Here is a 17,777-nt window from a genome sequence, read left to right as displayed (position 1 = left end):
CTCAATTAAAAAAATGCCATTGAATGTTATTTGACATTTCCATATAAATGAACATGATGACTAAATTTTCATTAAAGTGGTTTTAGAGTATGCATATTTCAAACTGTAGTCCCCTGTGACTTTTTCCACTTGAGCATTATGGGAGTCATACTTGTTAATTAAAAATAGCAGAAGCTGGGCAGTGGTGGCACATGCCTTTAATCCCAGTACTCAGAAGGCAGAGGCAGGCGGATCTCTAAGTTTAGGCCAGGTTGGTCTACAGAGAGAGTTCCAGGACAGCCAGGGTTACACAGAGAAACCCTGTCTCAAAAAAACAAACAAACAAAAAAAACAACAAAAAGAATATTATTAGCAAAGAAAAGAAATCTTTACATTTATCTATATTTGAAAAATATGTGCAGGAACATGCTACAGTTTGATAATGGGAAATATTTCTGAATCATATTTCTGAATTACTGTAATTAAAGGGTTTTTGTAAATTTGTATTTTTATTCATTTAGATTAAAATAATCTGGAAAGCTGTATAACTTGATAACTCAAGGTGGAAATGTTTATAACTGAAGTTAAAAAATTTGGGATGAAGGAATTTAGTGTCTCAGTCCTTTCCTCAAGTAAACAGGGATAATTGTAGGAACCAATGAAGTTACTTTCTAGAAAAGATGAGCCTGGAGTGAAGGGAAGATGGAGCTGGGGAGGCATGTGGTGGCGCCATCTGCCTTTAACCCTAGAACTCAGGGGCAGACAGAGCTCTCTGATTCTGAGGCCAGCCTAGTCTATGTAGTGAGTTCCAGATCAGTCGGGGTTACACAGTGAGACTCTGTCTGTCTATATAAAAATAAAATTCTAAACAAAGGAGGAAGAGGAGGAAAATGACATAATTCAGTTTTTTGCACTCAACTCTGCTCAGGTTTTTCACACAAATTACCTCTTCAGGCATTTTGAATAAATTCAGAAGGACATTTATTCTTGTTGATTAACTGAAGAAGTTATTTACTACCTAAACTGTACATTTAGAGAATTAGCTATAACATTTAATCTCTACATAGTTAATAGATACACAGTGATGAGTAGGACTCCCAGGTATGTCAAATATTTTTAATAACTTTAAGAGTCAGACTAATACTACCATTAGACATAGAGTTTTGAACATCACTAGATTTTGGATACTGTGTTAGTTTTAAAATGTCTAATTTGATTCTGTAAAGTTATTCGATCTGTTTTACACATTAGGAATCTGAGGGTAAATGAGGTACAACTTGCTTTCAGGTCACATGTCTAAAATAAAGAACCTAGGTCTTACTCAGATCTTCCTTCTGTAGCATCCTGTCTTCCATTTTAATTTGTCTCATAATGGCCTCATGAGTGACTTTGTGCTGCTAATTTTTTTGTTTGCTTGTTTTTTGTTTTTATCTTGAGACAGGATCTCACTTGAGGCCAGGCTAACCTGGAACTTACTATGTAGCTCTGGTTGACCTCAATCTCATATGTGACCCTCTTTGCCTCCTAAGATGGAATTAGAGGGAGCTACCATGCCAAGCTTTTTGTGCTATTAATCTTGTCCCAATGTTTATTATTACTTTAGTGTTTTGCCAAAATTGTATGTTGTTTAGTATTGAATAATAGCTGAGAATATATATTCACTTTGTAGACCAGACTGGCCTCAAACTCAAAGAGATTCACCTGCCTCTGCCTCCCTAGTGCTGGGATTAAAGGCATGTGCCACCAGTGCCTGGCTAGCTGAAAATATTTTGAAGTTGTATCTAATACTATTTTTGTATGAAAAAAAATCAGTATAATTGTTTCATCTCATGTATTTGTTTGTAACTTCATTTACTTTTTGGTGTCTGCTTACTATGAGTATGTGGCATGTTTTATTAAAATTCAGTTCTGTTTATTCTCAGCCAAGTATAATAATGAATTATGACATTTACTAGAAAAAGTTATTGTAGATGTGGTTAATTTTACTAAGTCAGAATAAAAACACATTAAAAGGCCATTAAGGAAGCTAGAAGGACAGAGATTTAGCAGATGTTCTCTAGTTGGGGTTGATGATCTGTAATCTGGAATACATATTATTACTATTGTATACCTTTGGTTCATTTTCATTGAAACTTACATACTATGTAAATTCATTACATTTTTGTTTATATATTTATGAAAGTGTGTTTTTCATTCTAAAGCGTTTGAAGTGCTTAGTAAGTAGTTGGCTATTTTATAGATGGGAGATTGAAGGTTTAAACATTTAAATTTTTTCTAAAAGCATTCATCAAAGTAAATACCAAAGAAAGCTGCAATGAACTTAGATATGGTGTGGTGTTTAATGGGAATGTTTTTAAAGACTTATTTATATTCAAAAAATCTTATTTGAATCCTAATTTTAAGAGAAAAATGTTTATTCAGGTTTGGAATAAGTATGATTATAATCATACATAGCTTTTAAGAGTACATTCAATATTAAGTATGTTAGTTTAAGATATCATATTTGTATGTATGTTTGGGCATCTCTACTGTGTTCTCAGTGTGTAAGTATGATTATAATCATACATAGTGTTTAAGAGTACATCTTACATGAAGGATGTGTACGATCATATCTGCACGTGTGTTGGGACATCTCTACTGTGTTCTCAGTGTGTAAGTATGATTATAATCATACATAGTGTTTAAGAGTACATCTTATATGAAGGATGTGTGCGATCATATCTGCACGTGTGTTGGGACATCTCAGTGTACACTTTTGTGAGCACCATCTTCCACCTTTCATCCATCGTTTTATTGTTTTTTTTTTTTTTCTGCTTTCTAATGGAGATGCGTAAACTTGAGGTAACGTGCTTTGGGAGACGTCTTACTTTGGTCATAGTCTTGTCTGCCACCGTCTGTTGTCATATGCGGTTTGTGTTTTAGGCACTCTTAGAACTTCACAGACATGCTCAGTTTGTTTTGTCAGTCAAACAAGTTTCCGTCCACTTTAAATGATTATTGCTTCATAGTTGTAGACTATTCCAGCAATAATTATAATTCTGTAGCACTAGCAGACTGTCAGGTCAAAATATCATTCCTTAATTATTTGCAACTTGAAGGTTTGAGAAATTCAGTGTTAAGTTCAGTGACATGGCGTCAAGGAAAATGAAAATTTTACTAGGGTCTTGTACTGTCCTAGTGGGAGTAAATATCTGTTAAATCTCTTAGGGGATAATCACTCACTAGGGAATATATTTTTCAAAGAATACTAAGCAACAGAAACAATTTTAGGTGTTAGGAGTACACCACTAAGTCAGTCCTGCTCTCCTAAGCCTTGTATTCCTCTGTAGGAGTCAGATAACGTGTGACAAGCCGATCTAGATTTGTGTTAGTTAGCTTTTTATTGTTGTGAAAGCTGCCTGAGGGAAACAATTTCAAAGGAGGAAGATTCATTTTGGCTCATGGATTCAGTCTAGTTTTGTCTGGACCCTTTGCTTTAGAATGCCATGGCAGCTGGGGACTATGGCAGAGGCTGGTGCCAGGAAGCCCAGAGGGGTAACTGGGTCAAGATGCCCCTGGTACTTCTTCCTCCAGCTGTGCCTCACCTCTGAACGTTTGCATCACCTCCTCCATCACGATCCAATCATGAATTAATCAGTGGATTAGTCATTTGATTAGGTCAGAGGCCTCATGATCTAATGACTTCTCATTGATTAAGTCTACTTAACCCCATGAGCCTTTTGAGATGTTTAGATGTTTTTATATCAAACCGTACCACGGTAGGAAGGGAAGTGACAATAAGTTCTCTGAAGGAGAAAAAAGCAGGGTGTGTGCTGTGGGAGAGCCGGGAATAAGTGGGACAGTCAGCTGGCAGGTGGGGGAAGGTCGAGGATATGAATAAGGAGAGTGTAGAAAGCGGAAGTCAGATGAAGTCTGTAAAGCGGAATCCTGGGAAGTGAGTCCAGCAAGTGCTGAACTGCAGCCGTAGGTGACCTTGGGCTGTGAAAGGACAAGGGAACTCAGCCAGGAGGACAGAGACCTGGCTGCCAACTGTGGCACTATCTGGAGAGAAAATAGACTTAATGCACCACTGAAAATGTTTCAGGATCGAAGTTGTGTGTGCTCTGGGTTCATAAGAAAGGAGTGAAAGGGTCTGAGCAGAGGTACTACTGCCACAGCAAACCAAATCCTCCAAAGTTTCTTCTTTATGATGCAAGGACTAAGACTGTTGATATGTTAAGAACAGAAATTTAAATTTAATTTATACATATTATAAAGTTTATTCATCATAAAGAACATATGTAATGGAAATGACTAACTTTAAGTGTATAAAAAGTAAAGCCAGCAAGAAATATTAGAAATAACAAATTTCCTATGCTAATATCAGCATTCTGATGTTTGGGCTTTTGTGTGTTACAGGTGTGGCTTTTCAAGATATTTGCCCATCTGGTTTTTTCTTTTATTATTTTTAAGTGATCAAACTGTCTGAGCAATAAACATTATTTTTGTTATAAAAATGTTTAAATTCACTACGACAAGTTTTTATTCAACTGTTATACTTGACCATAGAGTGGTCTGGCTTAATGAAACTGTATAGACCTTAGCTTAGTAACTTGTTTGGATAAATACGCTCTTATTATAATCAGAAAGGTGATTCACCCAAATCAAACCATATTGTATGTTTGAACACGCATGTCTTAAAATGAAAGGAAAAGTTTCTGCCATGGGAGCCTGGAGAAACTCTGGACATAATTGGTTTTTCTTTTTAAAGTCAGGAGGCTCACAGTATAGATTTAAAACCATGAGATTAAAAATTGCAGTTTGATGTTAACTCAGACAGATAAAGATGTCAGTATTTCAGTTGATACATTATTAAATGAATGAACTGATGCATCTTGGGTGTATTTTAAAAATTAATTTTAAGCAAAAAGTTTTAGGTGAGAGTGTTAATGGTACTGGAATCAAGAATTAAGTTGGAAAGTTTCAAGTATTACTTGAGTTTAACTGCACCAGCAGCAGAGAATACATACTGTCTTCAACCTTGTGCGCCTCCGTATTGTTTGCATTCATTTTCTTTTTCTTTTTCAGGCTACAATAAGCCAACTAAGGAGTGAACTTGCCAAAGGCCCCCAAGAAGTTGCAGTATATGTTCAGGAAATACAAAAACTTAAAGATTCAATTAATGAATTAACACAAAAAAACCAGGTAAGAATTTTAATGCTGCATATAGTAGTGAATAGATTTTGTCTTCATTAAATTTTAATCTTCTATGTTTTATTTATACAGTTGGACAAGATGTCTCTCTCTCTCTCTCTCTGTGTGTGTGTGTGTTTATGTGTATTGTGTGCAAATGTATGTATGTATGTGTGTTGTGTGTGTGTGTGCATGGGGTAGAGTATAACCTGAAGACACAGAGAAAGGTGAACTGTAAGAGGTGGGTATAGACTGAGTACAGGTACAAGCGTATCTGTGATGATGGAATCAAATCCTCATGAATGCAGTACTAGGCAACTATTTGGCCACAGAGCTGTATCCTAACCTTATCTTTAGTTTTCTTTGTTGAGAACTACTGTATTGATTTCAGCTGACACTCCATATGTCCTTTTACAGTCCCATCTACAGGTCACACAGTGTCATCAGCACCTGTATAGGTTTTACACTTTCACTTTTTTTGCCTGTGCTTTAGGTAAGAAATTGAAGAAATTACTGATAAATTCAATGTCATGAATTTTTCCTCTCTATTTTCTTTAAGAATTTTATCATCTTAGGTGTTAACGTTTATGTCTTAGATTTGCTTTGCACTAATTTTTGTAGACACATAAGACAAAAGTCCAGTATCCTTATGTGGCATGTGGGTACTCCCTTTTCCTGATAGGGTTTGTTGAGACGGTCCCTGCCCTGTTGTGTGATCATGGGGCTCTTTTGAGGCATTTGACTATTGCCTTAGTCGGTTTCAGCTCCTGTAACAAAACACCATAAACTGTAGCTTACAATGAGCAGAAATTGATTTCACACTGTTATTTAGACTAGGACATCCAAATTTAGGAACAAGATTTTATATCTTGATGGAGTGTGCTGTCTGGTTTGTAGATGGTGTCTTCTTGCTGTGTCCTCACAGGAGAAGGAAGGAGGGATCTTTCTGAGTCACTTTTTCTTTTTAATAAGAACACTAATCTCATTCATGAGGCTTTCGTCTAAACTTTAATAACCTCTCAAAGGCAAAATCTCCTAATACCTTTGCCTTGGAGGCTTAGGATTTGAAAATATGATTTTGGAATCGCAGGGGATATAAAGCTTGTGACCTGCAGGGTGTGCTCACATGTGCAGGGTGTGCTCACATGTGCAGGTGTGCTCACACGTGCACGGGGTGCTCACATGTGCAGGTGTGCTCACACGTGCACGGGGTGCTCACATGTGCAGGGTGTGCTCACACGTGCACGGGGTGCTCACATGTGCAGGGTGTGCTCACATGTGCACGGGGTGCTCACATGTGCAGGTGTGCTCACATGTGCACGGGGTGCTCACATGTGCAGGGTGTGCTCACATGTGCAGGGTGTGCTCACATGTGCAGGGTGTGCTCACATGTGCAGGGGTGCTCACATGTGCAGAGGGTGCTCACAAGTGCAGGGTGTGCTCACATGTGCAGGGTGTGCTCACACGTGCAGGGTGTGCTCACATGTGCAGGGTGTGCTCACATGTGCAGGGGTGCTCACATGTGCAGGTGTGCTCGCATGTGCAGGGTGTGCTCACACGTGCAGGGTATGCTCACATGTGCAGGGTGTGCTCACATGTGCAGGGTGTGCTCACACGTGCAGGGTGTGCTCACATGTGCAGGGTGTGCTCACATGTGCAGGGTGTGCTCGTATGTGTAGGTGTGCTCACATGTGCAGGTGTGCTCACATGTGCAGGTGTGCTCGCATGTGCAGGGGGTGCTTACATATGCAGGGTGTGCTCACATGTGCAGGTGTGCTCACATGTGCAGGGGGTGCTCACACGTGCAGGGGGTGCTCACATGTGCAGGGTATGCTCACATGTGCAGGGGCTGCTCGCATGTGCAGGGGGTGCTCACACATGCAGGGTGTGCTCACATGTGCAGGGGGTGCTCACATGTGCAGGGACGCTGCTCTCATGTGCAGGGCCTGCGGCCATCTGCTGGGGCAAGGCAGTCTCTCAGTAGTCAGGAACCCAAAGGAGAGTGACTCTCCCTCAGCAGCTGCTAACTACCGACAGCTCCTCATCTGGTAGTGTGGGCCCCTGGAGGGCCCTTATAGATCCATGCTGGAATTTTGACTGACTTGATCCTGTGCAGGTCTTGTCCTGGGAACCGAGGCTGCTGTGGGTTGATGTGTGCTTTAAGCTATGCCGTATCTAGAAGGCAGCCTTTCACTGTTCCCCTTCCCATTCTTACATTCTTCTTCTGCCCTTTGTCCAGGAAGTTATGATACAGGTGACCCATCTATAGCTAGCACTCAGCTCTTTATACTTGGCACATTGATCAGTTATGAGTCTCGGCATTAATCACCACCCACTGTAAAAAGAAGCTTCTCTGACTAAAGTTGGAATAAGCAAAAACTTTGGGTATAAAATAGACTGCTGTTTGATAACATGACCGTTTATTAAAACACTAACATGTACCACCATAGGACCTGTGGTCTCCTCGGTCATAGGCTTTTTAATGGGATTACAGTACCAGGCATGAAGTAGTTCTGTGGAGCAGGCCTTCTGTCTAATCAAGAAGTTGTTGCCACCCCCATAACTGTCCTGCTGTTGTTGGGCCGGTGAGCACATCCTGCCGTCAGGTCATTATAGTAGTTTGCAAGAGCCAGTGCTGTATAAGGCCATTGATGTCTTTTCTCCCCAAGTAGCCTGCATAGTACCTTCCAGCATGTGTAAGCTACTTAGCAGGGAGCGTGTGCAGACCAGTTATAAGTTGATTTCTTTATGTCTTGCACAAGAGTGAGTGATGTCTTCAGCAAAAGGGTCTTATCATCTAGTTACGGTGGGTAACCCAGAGTGTTGGGATAGCCTGTGCTGTCTGTCCTGGCTCCCTGTCCAGGGAGGGATTGTGTGCCTGACACTGTAATTCTCAGTTACTAACAAACCAGTGGATTTCCTTCCGGCTTCTTCCTGCATCCTTAGTTTTGGCTCTTACCGTGTGTGTGATGTGGGGCAGAGAGTGTCTGTGTGGAGGTCAGAGGACAGCATGGTGGTTTAGTTCTCTGCTTCCACCTTCATGTCAGTTTTAGGGAGTCAGCTCAATTGCTCTGGCTTCGCAGGAGCGCTTCTACTCTGAGCCTTCTTGCTGGTTCCTCCACCTTATTCTTTTCATTCCACTGAACCTGGAACTCATCAGTTCAGCTACATCAGCTGGCCCATGAGCCGCCAAGCCCCTCCTGTATCCACTCCCAGTTTTCGGATTACATGTGTGTGCTGCCACAGCCAGCTGTATGGGCGCTAGGTTTCCACACTCAGGTCTCCTGCTTTGTCCATTGACCATCCCCCACTCCTGTTAACGCCGCTCCCCAAACAGGTCTTTACTTTCTTATACTAGGGGAGTAGAGCGTGATTAAGTGCTTGTCTTTAAAGATGTGATGAAGATGTTGGCTTTGATGTAATACCTTAAATCTACTGTTTTTGTGAACTGTAGCAAGAGAAAAGTCAAGAAAAAAATAAAATTAGAGTAAGGAAAAAGATCATATAATTGGCTGTAACTCTTAAGACCCATGCCAATGTCATGTGAATGAGCTTGGAAGCACATCCTCCAGCCCGAGCCAAGTCTTCAGGAGCTGCTGTTCTGGTCAGCAGCTCATTACAACTTGAGGAGAGAGCTGCTGAGCCCCAGAAACGATGGGGGATGATAGATGTCATTGTAGGTCCATGCTGCTAAGACTGAGAGAAATGTCTGCATGTGCCCTTTATGAGCAGCTCTGTTTTCCGATCTCAGAATCATTAAGAACTCCATAGAGTTCATGTTGGGGGGAGGTGAGAAAGAGAGCTTTCTTTCATCTGTGTATCATTGCCATACTAGACCTTCAGTTTTTTAAAGAATTCACAAATTTAAAATTTTTAACCCAATAAATTTTAACATAACTGTTCTTAAAAAATGGCTATTCACCCAAACACATGAATTCATTAAGAATGGTGGTGATATGTTTACAAATCTCTTTAATATCTGGCTTGATTTAGGACAGTTTGAGTCTCTATAGTCATAGATCAAGAGACTTTACTCTCACACAGTTACGCAGTTGAAAAAGGAGATGTATGTGATTTTTGTAGTCATGGCAGTTTTTATCTCATACTAACACTTGGTAAATGGTGGCTTCTCAAGAGTCAGTCACCATGTGGCATCTTAAACCAGACCAGCAGATGTTCTGTATCCGTGACATCAGAAGTCACTGGTCTCTCCTGCCTTGGAGCAGATCTTCTCGTGTATGTGATGTCATGCATCATTCATTCGTCGTGTTGAAAATCCTAGCTCTCTGAGTGAGTTGGATCTCCCAAGTATAGACACATTGCATTGTACAGTATATAAGCTGTCCGTCCATTCATCAGCTTTATTTCAATGCCAGAATAGATTGGAGTGTGAGGAAACTCAAGCTCATGTAGTGGAGCTAATGAAAAAAAAAAACAGAGCTGAAGGTTCATTCATCTGTCTTTATCTCTCTACCTGTCCTTATTGTCCTTCCTGCCCAATCCTCACTCAAACCGTAGTTATTGGCAATAATCGTACCCAGATATTTTAAATTTGTGAATGTCTGCAGCTGACAGACATTTGGAGGTTCTAGAGATTACAGCCAAGGCCTTGTGCGTCCCCCGCAAGCGTGCTCTGCCGAGCCGAGTCGCAGGCCCTTCCTCTTCTATCTCCTTGAGACAGGGTCTTGCTAGGTGCTCATGCTGAAATTAATATCCTCCTGCCTCAGCCTTCTGAGTAGCCAGGACTGCAGGCCTGTGCCACCTAGCCTGACTTGTATATTGCCTTTTGATGGATGTTATGTACAATAACTTAGGCTGTTTTTATGGACCATTGGCCTCATCAGTGTAGAGAGGTAAAATGTATACTAGATGGAAAGTACTATTTTTTGCTGTTTAAATTTTCAGTTTTAATCTTGTGTTCATTAATTATTAGCCTTAAAATATTAAAATCAAAGTGACAACTGGAAGAAATTGCCTTGTTATATTTGAATAAAATTGTATTTAAACATAATTCTGCACCTCAGATTAATTATTTTCATATAAATTCTGAACAAGATCACATTGTTTATTTAAGGCTACTTATATAACAGGAGGTTGAAAGAGACAGAGTTATTTTGGAGGGTCTTATCTGTCATCTTATCTGTATGTACTGCTTTCCCTTTGAGCAGTCTCAGCCTTAAGCTGTACATAGGTCAAAGTGAGGGCCAGATAAGGCACATACCCAAAATACTGCTGTGTGTTACCGTCCTGTTGTGTAACACAGTTGACTCACCGTGTCTGCAGATTCAGAGCCGCAGATTCAGGCAGCTGTGCATCGAATGTTTTATTTTTTTCTGTGTGTGACTATATGTCTGTATGTATGTACCAGTGTATCACATGTGTATCTGGTGCTCTTGAAAGCCACAGGAAGGTGTTTGATCCTCTGGAACTGGAGTTACAGATGGCTCTGAGTTGCCATGTTGGTGCTAATGTCCAAACACTGGGTCCTCTACAAGAACCGCAAATGCTCTTAACTGCTGAGCCGTGTCTACAGCCCCAATATAACAGTTCTTTATGAAACATTTACATTGTTTAAACGATCAAGACATGATTTAAAGTATATGGGAGACTATGCATGGGCTATGTAAATACTGCACGATTTTATATATAGATTTGAGTGTCCACAGATTTCTGTCATGTCTGAAACATCTTGGAACTAATACCGAGAGCAGGACAGTATAGCAGACAAAGCCATGTTTATAGCCCAGCTTTGCCGCTTATTGACCAGTCTCTTCTGCTGGAGATGGTACTATGTGTTTCTTAGAATAAACATGGATAGTAAACAAGCTAAGAAGGTGATAAGGGTTTCACGAGCTTTTAGTAAGTACCTCGGTGAATTTTGATTTTATTGTTTGTTTTAGCAAATGTTGGAATAACAGTGTTGGATCAAGGCCATGGTCAAAGTTTTCCTAACTTACAGTCTACTAAATCAGAAAAGACCTGTATAGAACACATAACTTTTAACTGAGTCCTTACATACTAAGGAGGATTTTGTAATGGTAAAGGGATTAATAGAACCTCAATTTCAAATGTTGATGTAAAAAGGTATGGAACCATGTAAGAGTACATGCAGTTCATAAGATGTAAGATGTCAGTTATCTATAAACCATTAAAAATGTCACTCTGTTTCATTCATTCCTTTTACATGGGCAAATGTCAGTTGGATAACAAATGAAACATGTTATAGGGAAATTGTTACTTTTAAGAAACTGTGGAAACAATTGATGAGAGAATTGAAAGGGAGGACAAGGAGGCTTTTATTACACAAATGATTATTAGCCAGGCTTCATATGCACCTTATAACTTAAACTTGAGTAGGACAAATTTTAGGAGTAATGAATTGATTTACTGTCTAAATTATGTATTTTAAGAAAATAATTTGATTTAGAATCATAATAATGACTGTCCCTAGGTTAAATTGCATTTGGTTCTTTCGACCCCAGATTTCTCATCTGTAAATAGGAATAATATCTATCTCAAAATTTGTTGTAAGGATAGATATGGAGAGTTGAAAGACATCGCTGTTTTCTTTAAAGGGTTGGTTCCACTGTTTTTAAACAGTATTAGAGGTTGAGTGCTGGGATTATAGGTGTGTGCTGCCACACCAGCTTGGTAGAGTTTGATTCATATAGGACAAGTGAATGTTAAATAGTCACTGCTTGCCCTGTACTTTTGACTCTTTAGAGAGTCAAGATGTCCAGAACACGTGTAGAAGGGGTGGATTACTCAGTCACTTTATAAGTAAGCCCATGGGAAAGAACATTGCCTTAAAAATAGCCTTAATTTTATACCACATTTAAAACTTACATGTCACTCAGCAGCTCAGCATCTGTGAACATGGTTATATTAGGAATTTCAGTAACTTACAGTCTTTAAAAATGATTATAAATCAATAGGCAGATTTAATTTAGTATATGAATCTGAAATGCTATTTTTCTAAATGTGAGTTCTAAATGTGCTGTTATATAGAGACTATTTGATAATACTAGTTAATAAGATGTGTGTGATAAAAAGATTGTCCTGATACACTGCTGATGCAAAGTGTCCTTCCTCCCCCAGGCTTTTGTCTGCCCCTGGAATGAACGTTTTTTGTTGCTTGGTTGAAACATCTGCCTGTTGACTGACAGCTGCAGACTCCCGTCTCCCCTTTCTGAGTGGTGTTCACCTCATCTTAGTTGTTGCTGTGATGAAACACCAGGACCAAAAACCAAGTTGGGGAGGAGGAAAGGGCTTATTAGGCTCACACTTCAGCATTGCTGTTCATCACTGGAGGAAGTCAGGGCAGGAACTCAAGCAGGGCAGGACCTGGAGACAGGAGCTGATGCAGAGGCCACGGAGGGGTGCTGCTTACTGGCTTGTTCACCATGGCTTGCTCAGCCTGCTGTCTTATAGAACCCAGGACCACCAGCTGAAGGATGGTACCACAATGGGCAGGGCCCTCCCCTGTTGATCAGTTATTTAAAAAAATGCCCTACAGGTGTTCCTACAGCCCAACGTTAGAGACATTTTCTGAATTGAGGTTCCCTCCTGCGAGATGACTTTAGCTTATGTCAAGTTGACAGAGAACTGTCCAGCACAGCTCTCGTCTTCCCTCTTCTTAGATATACTTGCTGTTCTGGGGCTGCTTTTTGTGATGTGTCCCTGATAAATCATCTTAACTTACTGTGTCTCTGGTGGGCAGTCAGGAGCCTGCCCTGTGTGCTGGTACCTGAGCTTTCCCCTGCTCCCCACTGAGGCTTCCAGGTTTGCTGTTAGCCAACCTGTTCTTGCTTCCTTCCTCGGGACCTTTAACATACTCGCACACTTCCTTAATTACTCTTCAGTTTCTGAAAACAACCTCAGACTGTTGTTTTCCTACTTTTAGCTTTATGTGATTTAGCTCACTTTTAAAAATCAGTATTTGGCAATCCCCAGTCGATACATTTACAACATAACCCCTGTACCTAAGGCTCAGGGGACATCGTGGAAGACACGGCAGAAAGATGTAAGAGCCTGTGGACCAGGGCGTCTGCTGCAAGGTAGTGAGTGTCCTCTGATTATCACAGTGAGCTGCATAATGACCAGCTGACAGCCGTTGTGGATGGGGAAGTCTCAGAGGCCCCACTGCAGATAGAGGAGCTGCAACCAAGGAATGGCTGCTGGGAGAGGGACTCAGTCTTTTCCAGAGTCAAGGGGCCAGCACCAAACACAAGTGCATGCAAGCAACAGGAAATGCACTCGGGGTGTGTGTGTGTGTCTGTGTGTGTGTGTGTGTGTGTGTGTGTGTGTGTGTGTGTGTCAATCACGAAGAAGAGGTCATGGATTTGAAAGGGAGTGGGGAAGTTCTTGGAGGACTTGAGGAGAGTAGGGTGGAAACAAGTGATGTAACTACAGCGCTCATAGATTAAATTCTTAAAAATTGTAAAATCAAAAACTATTTTTTTTCCCCCTCCTGCTAGCCCTTTATACCCTCTTTTCTTCCTTCCCTTCCCTTGGCAATCAGACTTGGCTTTCTGCATGCTAAAAAGGCGTTTGGCTGCTACTGATGACATCCCTAGTCCTTTCAAACCTTTCTGTTTGTGAATTATTTTAGCTGTTTTAGGAAGGCTACTTTACACGTGCTGTCTTGTCTATACTATAGCTTCTTTACGATATGGAGGGTCTGGTTGTCCTCACTTCCACACCGTCCCTTGTTGCACAGTGTGTTAGTAAATGTCCCTTGTTGCACAGTGCGTAAGTGAATGTCCCAGTGTCAGGTGACAGACAGATCAGGTCATGTCTGGGGTGTCTTCTCAGCATGCGCACTTTTCTTAGGGAAGTTAACATTTTTGTTTGTTTTTCACTTATTTTAAAATATTCCACGTCACCTGTAACAACATCTGAGACCAGCCTTTCAGTTCAGGTTGCTTGATCCAGATCTGTGATTGATGGTGTTATTTTTATGTTTATTTTGCTAGTTTGAGTAAAATAAAATAGGAGGCCGATAAATACCATCTTTAGATCATTACTTTTTATGCCCAGAAAGAAATTTGAGCTCATTTTATCTTGTAACTAAACTAAATGCTCGTTATCAGAAGGGAAGAAAAAAGTGCAGCAGTCGATCAGACACTAGTGAGGCAGGAGACACTGAGGCCATCACTGCCCGGGAGCTGCCACGCCCAGGTCAGAGCGTCAGCGCACCTAGTATTCAGAATAATGTTTACTGGATGAAAAGTAGTTTTAACTTTTTCACTTAAGTAGGAACATAAACATGTATTGCTCCTAGTCCCCAAAGAATACAGTATATATTCTCAGGTAATGGCAATATTTTCCTGGTAATTTTTGTTTTGTATCAGTACATTTTAGTCATGATGACCAGTAATAAAATTATGTCAGTATGTCATAAATCTCTTCTGAAGTATTTTCAGTTTTACACTGTTTTATTGACTGCTACAAAGCTGGTTTGAGAAACGGGAACCGTTAAAAAAGTATTAACGTAAATGTTTACATTGGTATTCCAGAACTTGACTGAGAAGTTGCTGAAGAAGGAACTGGACTACACGCACCTAGAGGAGAAGCACGGGGAAGAGTCGGTGAGCAGGAAGAACACACAGGCGGCCCTGCAGCAGAGGGACCTGGACTGCCAGCAGCTTCAGGCCAGGCTGGCTGCCTCCGAAGGCTCCCTGCAGAGGGTCCAGGCCGAGCTCAGTGAGAAGGGAGAGGCTGCTCAGAGGCTCAGAGAGGAGCTGCGGGAAGCGGAGAGCAGGCACCAGCACCTTAAGGCCGAGTGTAAGCAGCTGCAGCAGCAGCGCGAAGAGAAGGAGCAGCATGGGCTGCAGCTGCAGGGGGAAGTCAGTCAGGTGAGTGCTGCGGCCGCCACAGCTCCTCAGGCCGATGGGAGTCGTTCGTGTTAGAAAAGTGGCCACCTTAACATCTGGCTTTACAACCTGTAGCGTTAGAGCCCATTCCTTTTTTTTTAGTTTTCCTTATGGAGGGCGGGACGTGTGGGGGAGGTGATACCATTCACATATAACACCCTTGTGAAACATTTATTAACAAAAATTGCTTAGAGTGGTGCCCAGTATGGGGTATGTAGTAGGCTTTATCTGTTACAGTTAATTCAAATTGTTCACTATTCTTTAATTAAAAATTCTTGGGGTGCTTGAGACAAGGGTGCTCTGTCTGAGCACTGGCTGCTCTTCCTGAAGACCTTGGTTGGATTCCCAGCACCCACTTGACAGCTCACAACCACTATAACACCAGTTCCAGGAGATCCAACACCCTTTTCTGGTGTCCTGGGCACCAGGCACACGTATGGTGCATAGATGTACATGCAGGCAAAACACCCATACAAAGGAAATAAAACTCTAAATAATAAATAATAATTTAAAAATATAATAAGTTTGAAGTCAAATGTGGTGGTTCTTAACTCTGGAAAACTTAGAAAGATCATGGTGGGAGGTTCACAAGACTGTCTGTGTGTGCCTCGAGTGTCTTAACTTAATAAGTCTCATTATTTTAAACTCCTCACCTTGATCCCCTGTTTCTTTTTTAATTTATTATTATTTGTGTGTGGGTGTTTTGCCGGCCCATGCATGCATGGTCCCTGCAGGGTCCAGCAGAGGGTGTCAGATCCCATAGAACGGGAGTGACAGATGGGTTCGGAGCTGCTGGGAACGGAACCTGACCCCTCTGGGAGAGCAATCAGTGTTCTTAAACTGCAGAGCCGTCTTTCCAACCCAAGTCTCCTGTGTGTGTGTGTTTTTTTTTTAAGCTGAAGATCGAATCCAGGGCTTTGCGCTTGCTAGGCAAGCGCTCTACCACTGAGCTAAATCCCCAACCCCATTTTTTTTTTTTAAGGGAAAATAAAATAGGTACAAAATATGCAATGCTTACTCATAATCTTATATGATTCATTATAATTTACATGATGAAAATTCAGTTGTAGTTTCAGTTATTCTGTAGTATAAGGTATGAAGGGATATAAAATGAAAGGCGTGTTTAACTGGTGACAAATACAGTTTAGTACTTACACCCACGTGCGTCCTTCCTTTCTGTCTTGAAGTTACATAGCAAACTCCTGGAGACGGAGCGGCAGCTGGGGGAGGCCCAGGGCAGGCTAAAGGAGCAGAGGCAGCTGTCCAGTGAGAAGCTGATGGACAAAGAGCAGCAAGTGGCTGCGCTCCAGCTCCAGCTCTCCCGGCTGGAAGAGCAGGTGAGCCAGCGTCCGAAAAGGAGCTGATGGCTGCAGTTCAGCTTTGTGTCAGAACTGTAGTTCTCCTTGTTTGTATGTCACGTTGACCATGTATTTCTCCCCAGTTAGAATATCCTGCTTATTCGCCACGTTTTAAATTCACTACATTGTGTTGTTATTCTATTCCTCAACGTTCTCACTGGAAATGCACAGAGTACATTTTAGCTTTCAGCAGGAAGCCTTCTTGGTTTGATTCTACCCGAGGCTGCTGGACTCTTCATACCCAGGAAGAGCTACTTCCTAATGAGATTAACACACAGCTGGTGTGCATCATGAGCAGCATGTAAACATTGAGTTTATATGTACTTGAAGATTTCAGTTTTAATGATAAATCATATAGGGCATGTAATATAGCTAGCTCAGTGATGCAACTTGCCTAGCATGTATCAGGCCCTGAGTTCAAGTCCTGGTGCCACAGAACAGATGGCTCCAAGCCATCCCATTGACTGCCACCCCAGAGAAAGTTGTGCCTCCAAGTCATCCCATTGACTGCCACCCCAGAGAAATGCCTCCAAGTCATCCCATTGACTGCCACCCCAGAGAAATGCCTCCAAGTCATCCCATTGACTGCCACCCCAGAGAAATGCCTCCAAGTCATCCCATTGACTGCCACCCCAGAGAAATGCCTCCAAGTCATCCCATTGACTGCCACCCCAGAGAAATGCCTCCAAGTCATCCCATTGACTGCCACCCCAGAGAAATTCCTCCAAGCCATCCCATTGACTGTCACCCCAGAGAAGTGCCTCCAAGCCGTCCCATTGACTGTCACTCCAGAGAAATGCCTCCAAGCCATCCATTGACTGTCACCCCAGAGAAATGCCTCTAAGTCATCTCATTGACTGTCACCCCAGAGAGATGCCTCCAAGCCATCCCATTGACTGCCACCCCAGAGAAATGCCTCCAAGCCATCCCATTGACTGGAGAAATCAGAGTTGCTCAAAGTCAGGTGCTCAAATGACACCTTTTGTGGTTAAAAGAAATGTTATGATTGAATTGAACAAATACTCTGGTTAAAATCTGTTAATTCAGCTGTAGGTTTTCTTTTAGAGGTAATGTCTTAAATGTGGTAGCAGATTGGATTCCTTCCTCGTATGCTGTAAATATAACTACTAAAAAGTAAAAGAAATGCAGATATTGTGGTTTAAATTACTGTTACACATAAATTGTATATCAATTGCTTTATCATAGTGGGATACAAAACTACAATGATGATGAACTAATGCCAGTCTGGAGAAAGATTTTTCTATTTAGGATGAGATTTAATGGGTAGAGGATGGCTTCTTAGTCATGAAATTCAGATTCTATAAGTAATGAGAAACTGCTATTTCCCATATGCTTTGAATTTACTTTTTTTCAATTTGAGAACTGAATACCA

At 41.3% G+C, this 17,777-nt stretch overlaps 1 protein-coding gene across 1 annotated transcript in view; it reads left to right on the top strand.

The window, feature by feature from the left end:
• Positions 1-17,777, top strand: part of Eea1 (early endosome antigen 1) — a 115,112-nt gene that overhangs the window by 56,204 nt on the left and 41,131 nt on the right. The window contains exons 11-13 of the mRNA XM_059245805.1: positions 5,047-5,163; positions 14,670-15,008; positions 16,214-16,363. Coding sequence (XP_059101788.1) covers positions 5,047-5,163; positions 14,670-15,008; positions 16,214-16,363 — 606 coding nt within the window. The remainder of the gene's footprint in view (positions 1-5,046; positions 5,164-14,669; positions 15,009-16,213; positions 16,364-17,777) is intronic.

The sequence above is a fragment of the Peromyscus eremicus genome, chromosome 18 (genome assembly GCF_949786415.1).
Source record: "Peromyscus eremicus chromosome 18, PerEre_H2_v1, whole genome shotgun sequence".
NCBI lineage: Eukaryota > Metazoa > Chordata > Mammalia > Rodentia > Cricetidae > Peromyscus > Peromyscus eremicus.
The sequence above is the reverse complement of the archived record's forward strand: the minus strand, read 5'-3'. Positions and strand labels throughout refer to the sequence as shown.